The 20,973-nt window shown below is 39.0% G+C and overlaps 2 protein-coding genes across 2 annotated transcripts in view; both read right to left on the bottom strand.

Annotated features, from left to right (window-relative positions):
• Positions 1-1,168: 1,168 nt before the first annotated feature.
• nadsyn1 (NAD synthetase 1) lies at positions 1,169-13,104 on the bottom strand. Its single transcript, XM_035163383.1, has 21 exons — positions 12,858-13,104; positions 10,804-10,864; positions 10,203-10,319; positions 10,060-10,113; positions 9,702-9,791; positions 9,385-9,436; positions 9,143-9,231; positions 8,934-9,051; positions 7,923-8,054; positions 7,622-7,693; positions 7,282-7,406; positions 7,114-7,162; positions 6,930-7,032; positions 6,396-6,564; positions 6,104-6,239; positions 5,618-5,724; positions 5,052-5,183; positions 4,676-4,745; positions 2,296-2,424; positions 1,701-1,877; positions 1,169-1,549 (listed from the first exon to the last, which is right to left on the bottom strand). Exons 1-21 carry the CDS (start codon positions 12,940-12,942, stop codon positions 1,514-1,516), a joined length of 2,103 nt encoding a protein of 700 aa, XP_035019274.1. The 5' UTR covers positions 12,943-13,104; the 3' UTR covers positions 1,169-1,513.
• Positions 13,105-16,484: 3,380 nt separating this feature from the next.
• dok4 (docking protein 4) overlaps positions 16,485-20,973 on the bottom strand; it is a 52,060-nt gene continuing 47,571 nt past the window's right edge. Inside the window, exon 9 of the mRNA XM_035152202.2 lies at positions 16,485-20,673. Coding sequence (XP_035008093.1) covers positions 20,540-20,673 — 134 coding nt within the window. The 3' untranslated portion in view covers positions 16,485-20,539. The remainder of the gene's footprint in view (positions 20,674-20,973) is intronic.

The raw sequence follows: 20,973 nt of genomic DNA, 5'->3' as shown, positions 1-20,973 counted from the left end.
ACTACATTTTAACAGCAGTGTGCTACATGCTCACATTGATTTTAATATTCCCACAGGTAATCAATGATAAGAGGGTAACTGGTAACCATAGACCCAGCCTCATGTGGCAGCACCACTCCACTGGTGAAGACACACTTCAAATGGATTTAGGGGTTAGTGGTAGATTATTGCATCAATGAATAGGCTACACTCAGCAGGTACTTTCACTCATGTATTGTAGTTTATGTTGTACTTTTACTCATCTATTTATTTGTACTTTTATTTAAGGTATGGAGTTTTGGGAGCAGAGGTCCCACAACTGTGTTTACTTAAATTCTGACTTTAAATTCATTTTATAAATTATTTCCCCACACACAGAGGGAAAATTTCAAAGATTGCTCTTCAGTTTGAGAGACACACACATACACAAGAACCTGAACCCGAAATGCATTCCCCCCCAATATTTAAAAATGGTTAATTTGTCCCCCTCAATAAACTGAATTGTAAACTGGCCGATGAATAATAATAATAAAACTGTTATGCTATGATGACAAGCAAAAAAGCACCACCCGAAATTGTCACTATGAAACTTTGAAGGATTAAGGAGTTACGGTGTTGTGCAGCTCATACACTGTTTCTGGCAGCTCTGCATGAGGTTGGTCCAATATCCCTTTTCCACCAACCCAGGTTCCAGTTCCGGGCTGGTTCGCAGCTGCTTTCTAAGGGAAGGTTAGTGTAGGATCAATCAAAACCAATTTGCTAAACCTTTTGCTAAAATAAATGTACGTGTCTTCATAGATCTATAGCAATGCTATGTATAACCCTAACCCTATTCCCGTCCAATCCGAGTTTTTCTATTTAACATTTGAACTTCAAAAGTTTTCACATCAACATCCAAGACATAAGTAATTGATAATAAATATGAAAATCTTCTTTTAATGTATGTTCATTGTTTAAAAAATAATACAATAAAATATTAAACATTACATAAAAAATGATCTTGTGTGTTAATAATGAGTTGTGAGATTTTGGTCCCCCCCCAATGTTCACTTAATGATTACGGCCTTGCTTGATATAAATACAGACCATTTAGCACTTCTATTGCTGTATCACAATCTGTGGTAAAATATATACGACCATGGTTTTGACAGTGTGTCCTGTTTATAATACAAGATATTGAACACATATATGAAGATATATTTGTGCAATATTTATTAGAAATATACTTTGTGATTACACTTTAGAAAACTCTGAAAACCCTAACAGTGGATTTAGTTACACAGGCATCATCAGCTTAGGGTTTAAAATAGATTTGATAGAAAAATATTGATTTTAGCTAGGACCAATCAAAGGTAAGGTCTATTTAATTGCACAATTGTTTCCTAACAACTTTTAAGAGTAATGATATTTAGTGAACATGTAGTCAACTGTCACAATTGTACAGATTTTTAATCATGACTTGAAGAAAAGCTGTAGACAATCACAAGAAAAAACGTTGGATGGATTTTCGCTAGTCAGTCCAAACCTCAGGCTGTTATTGCTTTGGGGTATTTTCTGCCATCTGAGACACCTGTAAAAAAGAAAATGAAAAAAGCTTGTTAAAGATTTTTTTTTTTCCTTTATGTTTATAATCATTGTCTTTCTCTTTTTACTTAGTTCAGTTTAGCCAACCTTTCTAATGCGAGAATGAAGTGAGGCAAAGTTTCTGCACTATTGTCTACCTGGTTGTCGATGCACCTGAACTGCCAGGGCCAGCGTGTGTTATAGAGGAAAGGTCGGAGGTCAAAGCGGTTGTCATCCGGACTGTAGCTCTCTGCGTGGTAAGATGGTGTGACCGTGGTCATCTTGTGGCGGTTCACTGAGTACATCCTGAAGAAGTGCTTCACCTTCTGGGCTACCTGAAGAAAGACAACAAAACAGTGCTGTTACTGACCAATTTTAGATCATACGTTTATGATATTATTATTTTCAGATCAAAATCTAAAAATAATTCACTATAATAAGCCACTGCTAAATGCACAATATTTATTAATAATAAGACATACATTATTATTCTGTACCTTCATGCCAATCACACAATTAGGAAAAGTAGGCTAGTGTATATATTCTTTGATAATGGACTAACAAGGGAAAATCCGAAATATTATTACTGATTTATTGAAAATCTGGATTCTCCTTTGCATGGGAGAGTTTGTTGAAAACATAGACACCCCTAAACTTAAGAATTTATACACAAAATTCTTCTGACGGGATTACACTGTCCTACAGCAGAGGACAAGCAGGAAAATGTTCCACATGGCGAAGGAGCTGACTGACCTCCATTGGTGAGAGAGAGTCCTTCCACGTGTGAATGAGTTTACAGAACATGCTGAATGGGCCGCACTTGGAGATCTTCCTCAGGCGCCCAATCACAGATAACTCTGAGTAGGTCATCCCCATATCTGCCTGAGGAGGGAGCAGTCGTGGTGTTTAGAGTAGAGGAAAGAAAACAGGAAATACAGGAAATGCTAATTTACTAAAGAGCCCATGTAAAGAGTTTCTGAGCTGCTGGACATATACCAGTGAAGCCTTTTAAATAAATAAAAACGACATCGCCTCTCTTCCCCTTTTTTCCCACATTGAGTCTGGTTCTGCTGGATGTTTCTTCCTGCTAATGAGGGAGTTTTTTTCCTCCACAGGCGCCAGAGCTCATTGTGGGAACTGTTAGGTTTCTCTATAATTTTTAAGGATTCAACCTTACTATTCAATGGCCTTGAGATAATATATGTTATGATTTGGCGCTATACAAATAAAATTTAATTGAATATGTGTGAACGATTGTTGACTTGTAACTAGAGCCCCTTTGGATGAGTGTGAACAGGGCCTATGATTATAGTGGCAGATTTACCAGCTGAAATTTGACCTTGATTTCAGACAGTTAGAAAAAAGCTGATGATTATCAGCTGAAATGATGACTGTTGTTGCTCTAGTTAGGTAGTTAGTTCCATGAATTGGCTGACTCATTTTAACACAAGAACAAGGCTTAAAAGAGAGAACAAAGCTACATGTCAAGGTAAAAGGTTGAAATCCTCTTCCAAAGATGACCAATGAGGAGGACAGATGGAAATGATGGAGCAGCATTGTTCGTCTATTGCATGGTGGTTTATTTGACCCTGTACACATAGAGCAGTGGTCACCAACCTTTTTGAGCCCAAGATCACTTTTTAATTCCAAACGTAAGCCGAGATCTACCACCCTGATATCTTCCAAAACACCCACTTAGGAGGGTCATATTTATTATTTTTTGCAATTTCTGTTAAAGGCTGAATGTACAAGAAATAAATATACACAAAGAGAGGCAGTTGTGCAACTTTTTCTATTCAATGCACAATATTCAAATTAATATCAATTCATATTTACAATGCACAATATGTAGCTTCTCAGTTCCACAACATGTTCTGCAGAGGAGATGCTACTGCAGCACAATGTTTAAATATAGGCTTTGATTTGAATATGGCCACAAATATGACTATTTCCTTTTATAAAAGTAGTCCCTTGTACTCAAATAAATACCAGTGCTATTCAGTATGAAGCTGTGCATCTTCTGCTCCTGCAAATATTTCACAATAAAAAAAAACTTTTAAACAAGGGAATGGATTCCATCAACAGAAACGCTGGAGTGCTTTTATTTTGAAAAGGCATACAGAAAGTGTTGCAACCATTTGTTTGTGACATAAATTCATCAGATAAACATTAAAACTCAGGTTAAAGATCATCTTCTCTGTTTATTCTGCTGTGAACCACAATGTTTATCTGTCTATGACACAAATGTATTTACAACACTTTCCGAACCCGTTTCAAAGTAAAAGCACTCCAGCGTTTCACCTTCTGAATCCACTCATTTGTTCCAACGGGGCTTTATTTGTTATCGACAGACCGAAAGATGCACATCTTCATACCGTAGATTCCTGACATCTACTTTAGTACATAAACCAACTTGTTCTTGAAGGAAATGCAGGAGATAAACCTGCAACTCCAGCGTCAGTAGAGGACACACAGCGCGTGTGAAAAACAGACAGCTGACACACAGCTGATCTGCGGCGCGACGACAGCCAGTGAGTCCAGAGAGTTGGGGGATCGACAGTGAAGACTGGGAGATCGACCGGTAGATCGCGATCGACAGGTTGGCGACCACTGCCATAGAGTATTATAATATCAGGCTAGTATTTCATTGTGAATGCTTACTAATACAAAATACATTTACAAGTACAAAGAACTAACTGTATGTTATGTAGTTATAACTTTGGAAAATGTAATGCTGCTACATTATCAAGAGTATAACGTTAGTGTTATACCTGAAACCTGATATAATAGCATCCAGGACCAGCTTCAACTTCAACTGACAGTATTAAATAATAATTGAATGCAGGGTCACATCTGTAAGGAAAGGGATGGTTTGCCCGATATGCTTGTTTTTTTATGATATTCAGGGAGATCACATAGCAGAAGGGCAAAATGTTTTATCACCCATCTGGCCTTATCCTAATATTACTCTCGTGCAAACACTGCTTGAGTATTAGCATTGCAGTTGAAACAATATTCCCACCCTCAAACCAAATCAGGAACTAGTGAAATTTGCGAAGTCCAGTGAGTTACGTTTATGTATAAATGCTAATTAGGGGAATAATATAAGTTTGTAGACAGTAGTCTGTCCTACCTCATCTGTCTGTGACACCTGTCCATCTGTGAGTGGCTCCAGTTCAGCTGTGGGTGGAGCAGCAAGGATGCTGCAGAGAAAACCAAAACCCCTGATAAAATGAAAACTATACAAGGTGCTCCAATTCTGGTTTGTAGTATACACAAAGCTTCACTGAAACAATGACTGCTGCATGAAACCTAAAAACATGGTGCTGGAGATTTTCACATATTACCCATCAATGCTGGTGTAATCTCTTGTCCACATCAAGAAAGTTGACAAGTTTTTTGGGGGAGAGGCTACAATACTGGGACTAATTTCTGCCTCAGACCTTAAGTCCTCCGACACATTTGATGTTCTCAGTACAAACACATATGTCACCCAGCAGAGCCCTTACCCTCTCAGAGCAGTGAGCTGGAACTCCTCAACACAGTGAAGCAGGAAGCTTTTCAGGTCTGTCTTGCTGATGCCTCCTATTGGGTTGATGTCAGCACTGGAGCAGTCATACTTGGTGAAATAGCCTGTCAGGCTGAGCAAGAAACAGTGATAGAATGAATTGGCTTTAACTTACTAGATGTGGTCTGAAGAAACAGAACATGTATCTTTCAGTAGTTTGTGGCTGCAATTTTGCCAGTGGACAAGTGAATAACCTCATAAAGGACCATACCAAAGGTTTTGCGTCATCATTCCTGACATTTTACATTACCAACAACCAGAGCTATGACAATAGGCATATATCCAGATTCAATACTATCATGATACTTGGCACCCAATTCAAATTTGTAGGTATTGCACTGGCCAGTGTATTCTGCAGCATTTTGGTTAGTAGATGGAGTGTAGCAGCAGACTCATAGGAAGAATTAGGTCCTAAATTTCTGATTCAATTAGAATTTCAATGCAGGCTTTTTCTTTCATGATCGTTATAACAGCCAGTCTGTGGTCAGGTAATTGCTCCAGTAATACCTCTCATCTACGTTGGCTGAGCCCAGAACCAGCAATCCACCTGGCTTACCCCTGGACCATAGACTCAGCTGGGCAAAGAGGTAGGCCAGGACCATCCTGACACGAGCCTGGGAACATGAACACACAAACACTGTTTGTACTATCTTAGTGAGGACAATCATTGACATAATACATGCCAAAGCCCGGTGGTCCTCACAAAGATATAAGTACAGGAACACACACACACACACACACACACACACACACACACACACACACACACACACACACACACACACACACACACACACACACACACACACACACACACACACACACACACACACACACACACACACAGAGGAAGCGAAGACAAAACTGTTCATCTGTGCTGAGAAATGCTGATAACAACAAAAACAGTTGTGTTACTGATGCATCAGTGTGAAGACTGTGGTTAAACTGTCGCGGTGTGATGGTTAAAAAAAACTGTGTGAGAGGTCGTCTGACCTGCACGTTCTGCAGAGCCAGGTTTTCTCTGTGGCTTCCTCCATTGACACGAAACTGAGGCCACCTTCCAGTGACTGCAGAGAAGATTCCCAGAATGCCTTTCACTGCCATGTCGATGTTAATATTCATGTGTGTGCTGCAAAGCAAAAACATAAATTAAAAAGGGATGAAAATTGACATACTGGCCATGAATCTTGAGGTTTAAAGGAAATGGCATCCCCCTCATGTGCCTAAAGGCTGTTGTTAAATGTACAGAGCACATAGTGACGTAGAATCTCCTGTTGAATACTACCTTCCGATCTGATTGGCCAGGTCTTTGGCCCTGTTGCACGTGTCCTCAGAGGAGTTCTTGCTGGCCATGTAACATGTGGTGAGGATGCGACCACATAGCTCCTTTGCATGTTGGGGACAGTAGGAGTCATCCCCAACCACCCTTCGAATATCTTCCAGTACCTGGATGTCTGACAAATGGAAAGACAAACTGAGACAGGAGAGGGAGTGGAGAAGGAAAGTAGACTAAAACCTCCCCTTTTAGCTGATGTAACTCATCATCATGTTTTATACATTTCATGATACTTTCCAAATTTCAGAGGCTTTCAGCTTCACAATGAAAATGTAAATCTTTAAAACCACTCATAAATATAGTTTTATTGATAAAAAGGTGCTCAGTGATTTCTAAACAGCTGGTCGCTGTAGTTTTTAACAAACAGTAGGACATACAGTTGTTGAAACATTTGTGAAGGACATACAAACAGTACTTGTTAGGGAGATACATCATTGGTCACAGAGTTTGTGTGTACAATTAAACAAACTGAATTATACTCACTGCCGTCCTCTACAGCCTGGCACAGCAGCACACACATAGAGTGGACAATACAGGCAGTGGAGGAGCTATCGATGCCTCCACTCAGAGGCAACAAGAAACCAGCCTGGAAGACACATACTCACAAACATCAATGTCATTTCCACACAGCACTGCAGCATGGTTTTCAGTGTGCGCTCTTCCTCACCTGTCCACTTCTCCTCAGGTAGTCCCACAGCCAGCAGGCCGGCCCTAGACTGAACAACACAGGTGACACCTGCTTTACAGTGGACTTCAATAAAGATCAATTCTCTTATTTTTAAAAAGGTGTAAAGATGATACATTTTTCTGTCAAAGAATAATACATATTATGTACCTGATCTCTTCTTCTGGTGTATGAAAGTGCCATTTTAATGGTTGGTGGGTAGGGAGGTAGAGATCATTACCAGTAGTTACGGAGAAGTCAACTTTGACCCTGTGGTAAGGTTTGGGTTCACTTTCCTACAGCAGAAAAGTAAGAGAAAACAGAGAGGCACTAATGTGACACGCTCTAATGTGAAACAGCCAAACTATCAGTCGGTAATTGTTATGCAGTCTTATACTTCAGATATGATGAAAGGCAACAATAAGTAAGAACAATAGAATCTAGAATCAGCAATAAGCCATAATATTGGCAACTTTATGCTTAAAATGGCTGGAAGGTGGTGCTGTCTCACCATGTGTGGCTGGCATATTTCTCCTCTGTAGCTCCGCACATCCTCAAGGTCAACTGTGGCTATAATCACCTCCTACAACACACACACACACACATATATATAAAACACAAATGTTTATCTTTAGGCTCATGAATGCTGTCTGCCTGCTCTCACACAGATCACCTGCCCTGTAACACATATCCAGTTCACCTGCACACACAGGAAATCTGGACACATTGTTTATCTTTTTATCGGCTTTTACAGTAATGTCCCATTAGTGCATTTTGAGCTGGGTCTGACTCACTTAATGGCCCACACATACCACATCGTCAAGGGAGAACTGGGCTCCCTGTGCCACAATGTCTCCGTTGATGGCCACCATAGCACAGCCATCATAGTAGACACGGTCTCCATCACAGCCCCTCTGGTTGGCATACAGGTAGATACCTCCACTCTGAAACAACAGACAAAAATGTGTGGATTCAGTCAACAGAAATGTTGTGTGCTTTTACTTTGAAATGGGCACAGAAAGCATTGTAAACATTTATGTTTGTGACACAACTGACAGATACAAATATTGTAACTGTGAAGAAAGATCATTTTCACTGTCTCTTTGGCTGTGAACCACATGTGGCACGCAAAGTAAATAGGCAAGACCCTGACTCTCTAGAAGGCCAACGAGGCTTTTACACCTGAGGCACGTGGCTCACACACAGTGCAGCCGCTCTAACCTGATAACATGGGCACTGTGGCCGTGTACCAGGGAAATCAGTGAAAGAGCTGCCACAGGGAGAAGCTGACTGACACACGGAGGATCTGTGACAAAGATGAGTGGCACAGAGACGGGCTGAGCTGAGCGGCGACCTAAATGAGGTTATGTTGTTGGGGAATTTATGTTTGATGTTTTGGAAATAAAACATAAGTGGTGACTGGCTGTTGTTGTGTGTGGAGACCCCCACGTGGCAAAGCAAGACGCTCCCGAGTGTTAAGTCAAACTTTTGCATATATACACACTAAAAACAGCAACTGTTATGGTGGTAATCTGTTCTACATTTGTGGTACAACACTGCCCTCTGGTGATCTCTATTTTGAATTTTCTGTGTCTGGTCACATGGGTGACAAAAACACATTTGTCTTGGCAAGGTGCTGGTAGCACAGGACCATTTTTAGAATATATGTAATGGCTTGCTCTGATTAACATTGCAACTATGTTCTACACCTTGTGATAGTTTTTTTTTCTGAAAGAACATGCATCTGTACCAAGCATAAGCACCAACATGTAATCTTTCTACATGAACAGATGCAACCATGTCTGCTCCTGGTTTAAACATACCTTGGTGGTGGCTGACTTGATCAGGTTGACTCTTTGATCAGCTTTGCGCAGCTCATGGTGGCTAGCAGACGAATTGGTAAAGATCTCAACGCCATCTAGACCCATCCCAATATGGGGGCTAAAGAAAAGAGAAAGCATTCAGTCTGATGAGTTTCAAGCATTTTTGACATTGAGCAGATAACTACCCATACAACCCTCTGTTGCTCTACCTTCTGGGGCTCCAGAGCTCTGCACATATTTCAGTGCCAATACAGGTGTCCTTTGTGGAGAGCACACACTCACCAAATGGGACTGTATCCTGATGAAGACAAAAAGACTGAACATTAAAATCACTGCCACTTTCTGTGGAGAGTAAATGGTCTGTGTCCTCAGCTTAACACAGATGAGGATAATAATTTATTTGTACAGCACTTTTTAAAAACACACAATAATGACAGAGTTTTTGTTTTACCTGTCCTGTTACCTCCTGGATCATTCTGGGCAGGAAATATTCCTCCACTTTCCTTAAGGATACAAACAAAAAGACAATCAAAAACAGGTGCAATCAGGCTGCATGATGCAAATACAATTCAGTGATTTTTGCAGGTTGACTCATACCAGGAATCAAAAGCGAGGATACGTTGACCTCTGCTGCACACATTTATACAATCTGTCTCTTCAACTTCCTGGCTTTCTTACAGTTTGTATTCTCATAAAGATAGAGACATAACAATAATAAGTGGTTGTAAAAGACTTTAAAACATCAGGGACTTCTAAGTAAATACCTACCTTAACTGATTCCAAGGTGAGAACCAGCGCATCTCTCTGTAGTTCCCGTGGTTGGCCATCAGTATTTTAGGTCTGATCAGCAGTATCTTTCTAAAGGATGGAAGAAATACATATATTAACACACACACACACACACACACACACACACACACACACACACACACACACACACACACACACACACACACACACACACACACACACACACACACACACACACACACACACACACATAAATATCATATAGATCTCAACATGAATATATGTATATATGAGCATGTATGTGGTATATGTATCTAAATATTAATATATGAACATTTGTGTGTGTGTGTGTGTGGACAGCGGACTGCTGAAATACCTGTTGAGGAACAGAACCCTGCAGTTGTAGCGAACATTATGATGCATTACGGGCCTAAGGGAACAGAGTCCAAAACACATTACATGACATCCTACTGCTAATACTGTGGCTGGTCTAACTAACTATTTGAAGGTGAGACTCACATTCCCACGTCACAGATGATGTCCTGGGTGATGGGAGATTCCAGAAGTTTCCTTAGGACCTGAAAGCTGTGGAGCAACGTGTCGGACTCATAGAAGTGGTCTGCACAGCCATACCCGCTGTAAAAATGTAGTGAATTAGAAAAGAGATGCCAGGTGAGTGAACCTGGAAGTGTTAGCAACTTGTAAAAAGTCTGAGCTGCAAGTCACTTACAGTGTTTTCATGCTGGTAATCCACTAAACAGTATTTTGGAACAGATGATTTTGGCTGATATGCATTCATCAAGCCCTTTTCTAGTCTTAACTATTCAATGGGCTTACATTAATAGTCACATTTGCTTATTCACACACCCTCCATACAGCACTACTATCTAGTGCTTCTCAATCAAACATTCACACAAATCAGGGTCAGTTTAGGATTCAGTGTCTTGCCAAAGGACACAGGCAGACTGGAGGAGTCAGGGATCAAACCACCAACTTTCCAAATAATGGATGACCTGCTCTACCTCCTGAGCACAAGCCAACCAGAATACGAGCATGCTATAATGTTCAACTATAGGGAAATACTCATGTTGTATACTAATTAATGCTTTTACCGTCATACCATATCTCCAGCTCTGGGCCCAGTCTGTATTTGGCTCCACGATTCTTCGCAATCTCAATACCTGCAGAGAAACACACAGACAGATTTTTTTCCCACATAAACAGACACATATATATATATATATAAAATTGCCTATTAAAAAGGCCTATTAGGTGATGGCACTGCGCAAAGTTGGGTGGAAATCCATGATAGGCTAATACTTCAAATATTCAATAATGGCATCTCATGATCTTGGTGATGAGAAAATAATGACATTTTATTTACAATGACCTCCAAGCCATCAATATGTCTATGATGATAACTTGATGGAATACCCTGGGATATTGATATTGTAAATTAATGAAAAATTCTTGATGTATAGAGAAAAGTTATTTCACTGCATCTACAATGTAGGCAGTGATATGATAATATGAAATGTGTGATGTGAAAAGAGCAGTGTATATAAGGGCTGTATGAGTGTGTGAATGGGTGAAATTCACTTGTACTGCAAAGCGCTGTGATTGGTTGATAAGACTAAAATAACTACAGTCCATCTATCTTCATCTCTATCCTGGAAAGTCATCACATCAGCACAATCTGGTAAAAGCCTTATAAGGGTTAGGCTTTTGCCAAGATGAATTAGTAAGAAAACATTGGCTAACGTTTATGGAAGATGCTCTCAGAAATGCTTGGCCAAAACTGGTGCTGCAATTAAATATAACACATTTAACATACAAAACCATCGTCAGACACATGTTAATCCCATTTGTTTTGTTTCATTACTTTCAAGTTTATTCCGTGTCCCTGTGACATGCACAGACAAGGAGTTCGAATGATTGACTTCATTGTGTTGGAAATACCTGCTTGTCTCTTTCCAGGATGACTCACGTTTCTCAAGTGTTTCTCTAACCAGCCTAATCTTGGCTCACAAGCAAATGACTATCTTAACTCACAGTCAAAACTTGAAGTGGGTGCAGTACGCTGCAAATGGAGGAGGAGTCAACTAGAGCACAGGACATTTGTGCAGCAACAATATATCTGAGTGCACAGGTTTGAACAGGAGCAGGGGCTGTTTGAGAGAAAGGTGCAGGGTTTTCAGGGAAATCATTACAAAATCAGAACCTGCAATGAAGACATAATGCTCTCAAAATGAAAGACCACGCTCTTGAATATAGGAAACAACATTTGAGTTTTGAAATCCTTCTGGAGATTCATCACTGAGAACAACTAAGTTACAGTGTTGTCACAGAGTATCCAAATTACTTTCAAATGGTTGGATACAAAAAATTTCAGAGGTGCCTTCACTACTTTTTAAATCTCAAAAACATTGCACTTTTTGTTTTTAGTATTTCACTAATGGCTCTTATACTAAAAGGTTTTTCTATAACATCTCTCATATAATCTTAGGTTATCACCTCCTAAAGTAGATCAAATAAATGGTCTCATCTTGCATCTGAGGTATTAGTAGTAGCATTTTTTAATACACATTAGCATATTATTAATACATTTATAGCTATTGATTTTATATATATATATATATATATATATATATATATATATATATATAACTACATTTTAGAATTTATGAGATGCTAAAAAGTCATAAATGCTGAGTGCTGTAAATGTGACCTAAAACCAGAGGTGGCCCCTAACAGGAGCACATACTAAACTATTAATAGCTAATTATTTTAAGCATTATGATAGTTTCTTGGTCAATTTCTTGGTTTATTTGTTAAGACACTGTCATGATTAAAATTGTACCTACACAATCAGCCAATCAGCATGGTTCTCTATCTGTTCAGGTGCTGTCACACTGATGTCTGTTCATTTTGATGAGGGGGGGGGGGAACAATGTGACAACAATGTGAGATTTTCCTTCTGTCCGCTAGTTTTTGTTTAAGATTGGTAGCACTTCATTTGATGGTCAGTGACATGACATCTGTCATGCAAAACGTAGCAAACTTTATAAATACCAGTACCAGTATTGTATCAGTGTAGTATCAGTATTGTATCAGTATTGTATCAGTATTGTATCAGTATTGTATCAGTATTGTATCAGTATTAGTTCCACCTACTCTTCAGGATTCTCTCCAAGTTGCCTTCAAAGTCCAGAGCCCATTGATTCAACGAGCAAGTTGCCACAGTCGCTGTTCGTCCCATGCTCGTGTCAGTGAGCAGATACAAGAGGAGAGTAATGTCAACGATGATAACAGGTTCAGTTCAGTACACGGTGGTTCTATATAACGTGTGTACACTGAAAGTAGAGTCTGCTGCCTTAACCTTTAGCTTACACTGTCTTCTTCTGGTGTTGCTACTGTGCGGTTCAACCTGAGCGGGTTGTACTGCCCCCTGCAGGAGAACCGCCACATTACTACTACTACTATTACTACTACTACTAATACTACTTCTAATCTGGGACACTGGGTAATGTGGGACACCTCAAATTCAGTCTATCTCCTGCTGTAACAAAATCTAGTCAACAGGACCTTTACTACAAATTAGCAGGGACATCATGTGACTGAAATCACATGACTTCCGGGGGCGAGGTCACAGAATGGGGGGGCAAGTGTCAATCAGAAGCTCCCCCTTGGAATTGGATGACAAGGTCATTGACATCAGATTCTGACAAGATTCATGTTAAGGATATACATATTAATTAATAAGTTATTAATAAGACAATGTTCCTAATTGTTATCAAACTAGATTTGTGATGTATTCAAGCAACAAAATATGCACTAATTTCTTTAGAATGTTTTTTGTTTTTTTCAAAAAATTTACTTGTCCCACTTTATCAAACATGATTGATAATGTGGGACAGCATGCTTTGGGTAATGTGGGAGAGTCATTTCAGTTCTCTAAATGGGGAAATCTGCACGTAGGGACTTCCTGCAGTAAAATAAACAAACTAAAGAGATGTAGCAAATGATCTGCAGTTGACAGACAGGAGTTAATGGTAAATACAGTCTGTCCCTGTCTGTTTAAACTGATTGTCTGGTCAGCTAACTAACACATAATCAGTTAGCTCTCTTGGACAATGATGATCCAAAAAGCACAGAAGAGTCGGTCCTTTGATCTGCAGCCATTGGTTTTTTGGTCCTTTTTGCATCATGCTTTTAAAAAATGGTAATATTCAGCTTGACATGCATAAAGCAAGGTGGTTTAGACTATGTAATGTCGTACACAAGTGTCCCAGACTACAAAGTGACCAGTCCCAGATTATCAAATCAGGCATAATTTTCTTTTTTTGGCACAAAGAACACTAAAAGCTGTGTCATGTCTCCAGAGTATGTAATCTCCATTCTTTCTCCTGGTGTGGTTAGAAAATGTCTTAAGGATTACATAAAGGTATAACATGTTGATCCAATGTGTAAAACAGATATCGTAATAAATCACAGAAGTCAAAATTGAAAAAAATGTCGACTAGCCTCCTCCTCCTCCTCCTCCTCCTCCTCCTCCTTCTTTTTCTTCTGCTTCAATTAATATGAAATCTATATTGAAATGTGATTTGTATAGTAAAGGCATTTTGTTTGTAAATGATCTATTGGATTGCAATCCCTTTATCTCTAATGCAGTTATTCCTGAACACCTCAGTGTATTGTAATTTTATATTTAGTCTGTATTGACAAATTTAGTAATCAAAGATTGTGACTTAAATATTCAATAAAATAATAATTAAGCACTGCTGTTATATATGATTATAATTAAGTGTTACAGTTTTACAGAATAGAGACCCTGTATAGTATGGATACTTTTCCTAAATTTATTAAATGGCCTATTTCCCTCAGGGTCAAGGAGGCCCACTTTAAAATAATTCCCAAGGTTTACCCAGTGGCAGAATTTCTTCCAAAAATGTTGAGGTGGACCTTTATACCTTTTGTAATAACATATAGTAAACATTAGAACACATGTTGTTTTCAAGCCCAATTTAGAAATTGGTTACCACTTAAAGTAAACAACATTATAACCTATTTTTATTTGGATAATCTAAGTTCATCTGTTTCTGACTTGTTTAACATTATAATCCCTATGGATGAATGATATATTTATTGTAGTAAATGGAGAAATTGCAACCCCCTCTTTTGAATGGTTTATAAATGATTTTAATTATTTTCTTCATCACTAAAGGGAATGCACTGTGTCAGACATTTGATAAGGAAATATGTAAATTCTTGTTATTTTGAGTCATGTCCCCCTTTTGGAGGTCTAGTGTGTGGAGGTTTGTAATCATGAGTGTGTTTTTAAGTATTTGCTGTGTGGTTGTGTGTTTGTGTCTGGTTTCTTATATATGTCTAAATGCGAGTGTTTTGTATTTATTTTCAATAAAAAAAAACTTCTTCTCTTCTGTCACTTTTCAGTTAAAGAGCTAGGTGGATGGTTGTGTGAAAACAGGTCATTTATTCATGAAATGGAAATAACATTGTGTCTTGCTTTGTCTTTCATAAAAACAAGGTTTTGTTAAATGTTGCCTTACTTTCCCTTATCCTTTTGCTTGTTATATTAAGCTTTTACACCCAACCCATCCTTACATTACTTCCTGATTGACTTACTTCCGGTTGACAGATCTTTATGTTGCTGAATCAGCTTCCTCACTCCCCTGTACTAATACAGTTTCCCCCAAATTACACTTGTGTAAATCTGTATAGGGACTCAAATTCTGCCCCAGGGTAAACCTCTTTTAGAGTCTATGCTTAAAGTGCGTAAATGTGGATTCATGCCCCACAATACTACACAATATGTTTCCTTTACATTTTTCCACATAGCATCCTGGATATATTCTCTTCAGCACATCTGACACCTTGGTTTCTGCTCTATACTGACGTGGTATATAACTTATTCTCTGACATTTGTAAACATCTCAGTGGTATGGGAACATGTTGTTTAACAGGGAAACTCATGTATCCAATCAATACTTTCTCTTCTCCTCAAACTTTATCTTTTAATTCAATCTCCAATAATTTGGAACTGACTTTTTTATGTAGCACAACCATTGTCAAAGTCTTTTTTTTTTCACCTATTCACTAAAATGGCTTAAATGTACGAGATGAACTGGCACATTTGGTTCAGACATTCATTGTTTCCAGATGAAGTATCCATCTAACTATGCTGATCCTCTCCAGTGCCTCCAAGAGCTTGAAATTTGTTAAGAGTCACATTTCTTTACTACTTTTGTAATGCATTCCTGTTAACACTTGTTAGTCTCTGTCAGTACCATTGCTAGACCTCAATTTAAATTTTTTCCAAACAACAAAAATTAAATACCTGCAACTAAAAGAACCCATTAGCCTAAGCTGTACTTTATTTTGATCAGTAATAAGCTGGCATGTTACCATGACACACAGAAATACTTAAATAAATTGTGACATGCCTTTCATAGTTTTATAGACTTTTTGGATCCTTATTTTCTGTTTTATTTTGATATCGCTTACCTTGTGTATCTGTTGTCGGCTTTACTTCCTGTCCTGACCTTTGATTGTCTGCCTCACCCTGAGGTTTCACATGTGTCCTATAATCCCTATTTCCCTTGTGTATGTAGTGTGCGCTTCCCGTCCTCCTGGTTAGTTCATGTGCTCAGCTCTGCAGTGTAACCAGCCAAAGCAACTGTAAGCCTGTGCACTCTATTAAATTCTTCTCTGCACATTCCTGCCACCTTATATGAACGCCTTTGAGTCCAGTCATCATCAAATCCATAAAAGAGAGAGACAAAAGGTGTGAAGGTATTTAATCTGTTCTTCCACCATATGAATGATATGACACTTGTACAAACCAAGTAAAGTAGAATAATTCAACTTAACCTTAGCTTTTGAACTGCAAATAATCTTATTGTGGATCCTTTTTAATATATAGGTTTTATACACATCACACAATATCAGTTTTGCCAAAACATTTCATGGGATGGGATCTGTGCTTGATGTTTCAGGTCCTTTTCAAAGTAATGTACTAAACCAGATTAGACTTGGTCTGATTTCATTAGCTCTTTGTTGGTTCAATAAAACAGCTTCAAGCTGGTTCTGTTTGTTGTGCTCATTCTAAACAGATTTTACACATTTCACGTTTCATGAAACAACCATCTGAAGGATTCTTCCTGCGAAAGTTTTTGTCTTATACAAAGAGAGAAAAATGGCAGCATGGCACAGGCGTGAGCAGGGAGGATGTGAATGTGATTAATCTAAGGCCAACAAGATTCACCCTGTGAGAGGCGGTGGTGCAGAAGACAGGATGTTAAATGTGTTCTTCTTGTTCATTCAATTGCAGATTTCTTTGTAAAGTATCCCGCTGATAAAGTTTGGACAGGCTATACCAACCAACAATAAATGGTGCAAAAACCCAATGAGTGTCTGTGATTAAAATTAAAACATGTTACATTAATCGTCTCTCTCTTTCACTCTCTCTCTCACACACACACACACGTCATACAAAATAAATAGCAATATGTACAAGATTCTCTTAAGAGGGCAGCAAACTCAGGCTATACAGCATGTAACTTCACAAAAACACATCTACACCCAATGCATAACCTGCATGATGTATTGTGCATAACCAACAAAATGCATGTTAAAATAATGTAAAAACCATAAACCATGAAATGTAAATTACACAAGGTTTCCAGCATTAATCGAGCTACATCAGACCAAGACACATGCACAGACACAAGGTATTTTATGACACTGTAAAGGTGGCCAGTGTGTTACCAGACGTCTCCTTGCGTTGGTAAAATCTCCACGGTCAGATCAAAGGTTAAACCCTTGTGAAAGAATCAAAAGGCAGCTATGAAGAGATGATGAGCCCGCATACAAAAACATGATCTAACCTTTCTAGTTATGGCTGCCTTCCTGGGACAATTATCCCTCCCACCACTAAAACACCCCAAAATCCCAACACAGTTGATAGAGCAAAGCTCTTTGTTGCAATGTAATAGAAGGCAAAGGCAGTATGTAGAAAAGTCAAGCTGTCAAACATGATCCTCTATCTTTGTCTTTGTCCCCTTTTTGGTCTGCTGAAATGGTCAAACAGACAGTTTTTGGTGATTCTCAAGGCCAGTGGTGGGAAGTGGAGCAGATGAAGAATATGTTTAATGTTTCCATTGGAAGAGCAGGAATAAATACCCAAAGAATCTCTCATGTGGTTGTGCCACAAGAGCAGGTATGTATTGGATTTCACCCATATCGGGTATGGACGTAGTTGTGGTTCAGTACCGTCCCCTGATTATGATACACTTTGACATTAGCAGAGTTTGGTCATTACCTCTTTTATGGGAAGACTTTGACCAAGGATACAAATAATGCAATATCATTTTGTGAATGAGGATGTTACTGACAAGTAATTCTGCTTTCTTACAATGTTCAACCTTTTAGCTGAAATTTGCGTGATGATTGGAACACACCAACAGAGTAAAACTAGAATTACCACACTGCGGTTGTATGCCTCCACCAGCCACTGCAGTTTCTGTGTACATATAAAAAAAAAAAAAAGGTCAGTGTGACCTTTGACACCTGATACGTAAAAAAATATCTTTGAGTCTTAGTGACAACTAATTGAACTTTGACCACCAGAATCTAATCCGTTAATCCCTGGGTCCAAGTGAACGTTTGTATCAGTTTGAAGACACTGCCTGAAGCTGATCTTAAGATATCATGTTCAAGAAAAACATTACATACTTTGTGAGGCCCCCCTAACCTTTGATCTGTGCTACCAAAATCAAGAGTCCCAGTTAATGTGAAAGGTTTCCTTGACGGCGATCCAGAGATATCACCTTCACAAGGCAAACAAATGTGCTTTGTGAGGTCACTGTGACCTTGACCACCAAAATCGAATCAGTTTATCCTTGAGTCTAAGTGAGTATTTGTACCAATTCTGAAGAAATTCCCACAAGGCATTCTTAAAATATCGCGTTCCCGAGAATGGGTTCGACAGATGTATGAACGGACGGACTGACAACCTGAAAACTGAACTATCGCTGGCGCAGAGTGATAAAATAAAGTCAGCAGATGAACCAGGCTAAATCAAACCACTTTTGTTGGTGGTCAAACCTAAAGTTTCAGGAATTGTTGCTAATTCGACAAGAAAACTTTGTGTGGATAACTAAACTTGTGACTGAGCCTAAAACTGCAAACAGACACCAGCCTTCACCCATGTCTTTTCGAGTGCCTGATTGGTACTACTAATTTTGAGACCCCAACCCAAGACCCACAACTTGCTTTATGTCTTTCACTCCTAACTCATTGGCTGCAAAATGCATTGGGAGACCAAAAGTGGTGATGTGCAATCCAACAGTTTGGGCTATCAAAAATCATTGAACTCTCCACTTTACGCCCCTTCTTCACTTCTAACCTGTAAACAACCTAAGAAAATAACAGGGTTGCGCAAACATGGCTCAACAGAAGCATGTGAAAACCTCAGCACAGCAAACTGAGATACTGCAAAGTCCCATCAGCTGTCAGAATATCCAAAGGTCTTGATCGAAATGCACACACAGGGAAATTACCAATCTTAGTGGTACACTGGGAATGTTCCACTTGGGAATTCCAGATGTCAATGTTTTGGTTCAGTCCATGTGGCGCTTTTAAGGCACCATGCAGCCTGGTCCCCACAGAGTTATATTTATAGGTTGGTCTGTAAAGACATTATTATACTTCAAAAAACTAGTTACTATGATTTGTCATCCAATACATTGCTAAAATGTTTATACCTGTCCTGAATGGCCATGTCCAAGGTGAGATGAAAAAACTGCCTTATATTCTCCCATATTTTTGTGGTCTTGAAGTTTTATGGACGTGATAAATCATGCAAACGGATACTGCACACTTTCTCCCAATCTCTCCTTAAAGGCATCCATGGTGTTACATAAGTCTCACATAGAAACTGACTAATTGCTGGATTATAATTGAGCATTTCATTCAAGAAAATTCCTAATTTCCCCCTTTAATAAGGACCAAATGATATAACTCTCTGGGAAATTTGCGAGTAAAATTATTTGCTAATTATTGTGAAATTATTGACTTTTGTAATGAAGCCTTATAGTTTAAAAAATAATTTATACAAACCTGTTTTCATATTTTCCTAAGAAATTGCATGTGATATACATAAGGGAAAGCTGCCAAGCTTGTTCAGTGTTAACAATAATAAATATGGATCCCAGTGATAGTTGTGATACTCAAGGGGTTGAAAATACACATCTGTATGCATATGAAAATGACAAAAGCAGTAGAGAGTTGGGTAGGTGTCCTGATGACTGTCAAACATGCGCTGATGACAGCCAAAGCTGCATCTAATGTTTGAATTACATGTATAAAATTGTATAAATTCAGTAGATAAAATTCCCCTAAAAGGGCTCATGAAGGCTTTAGAGGGACCAGTTAGAACAGGTATAAACACTTCTGTCTTTAGATGTAGTTGGACAACATGCATTACAGCCTAGGTGGTTTTAAAACATGCTGAGAGCTTTCAGTCCTTACTTTAATTGGTAGGCAACACATGCCAATGTGAGTCTAGAAAAATGTAAAATTTCTCCTGTCTATATGGAACTGTGGGAGCTGCACTTCCTTGTAGTCTTCAGCAGAATTAACTTTACTTCTCCTGCATTCAAGACGCTCGGTTGGCCAGTGTTAGTCCTGCTACCAACACGTCCTGTGAGGTGTGACGTTGGGCTGCCAAACATATACAAGAGCAGACAGTGTTGTTCCTTCAGTGTGTGAATTGTGTGTGCCTGCATGCATGTGGCTTTGTGTTTGCATGTAATTCAGCGTCCACGTTGTGTGTGTCACTGTCCAGGGTAGGTGGGGTAGTGTGTGTGTACAGGTGGCTGGGACTGTTCATGTGCATTTGCCATTGGCAGCGTGGCATGGTGGTCAGAAGGCAAGCAGGTAGACAGAAGGTGGTCTTCTGATAAGTCACCTACAGACAGAGGAGAAACACAGCTGTTAGTACAGCATAAAGCCACTTTTATGTATGTTCATGTTTATGTGTATATTTATGTAGCTGGGCCAAGCCAGGCTAACTACTTTCCCCTTGCTTCCAGTTTTCATGCTAAGCCATGCTAACAAGCTTTTCCTCAATTGCAGACATGAGACTGATGGTCAATCTTCTGATCTGACTTTCAGAAAGAAAGGCAATTTGAGAAAATAGGGTATTTATTAGAGAATAGCATAGATAACATAAATTACATACACATCATTGTGATATGGACAGTGTGAC

This window comes from Hippoglossus stenolepis, chromosome 1 (genome assembly GCF_022539355.2).
Source record: "Hippoglossus stenolepis isolate QCI-W04-F060 chromosome 1, HSTE1.2, whole genome shotgun sequence".
Classification (NCBI taxonomy): Eukaryota; Metazoa; Chordata; class Actinopteri; order Pleuronectiformes; family Pleuronectidae; genus Hippoglossus; species Hippoglossus stenolepis.
Note: the sequence above shows the minus strand (reverse complement) of the source record. Positions and strands in the feature narration are given on the sequence as shown.

Bases quoted from the DNA above. Each gene is read 5' to 3' on its own strand.
- nadsyn1 (XM_035163383.1), bottom strand. From the start codon at position 12,942: ATGGGACGAACAGCGACTGTGGCAACTTGCTCGTTGAATCAATGGGCT. The intron at 10,865-12,857 runs GTAGGTGGAACT...GTTTCTCTGCAG, and splicing joins CTTGGAGAGAATCCTGAAGA to GTATTGAGATTGCGAAGAAT. The intron at 10,320-10,803 runs GTATGACGGTAA...ACATTTTTACAG, and splicing joins GGCCCAGAGCTGGAGATATG to CGGGTATGGCTGTGCAGACC.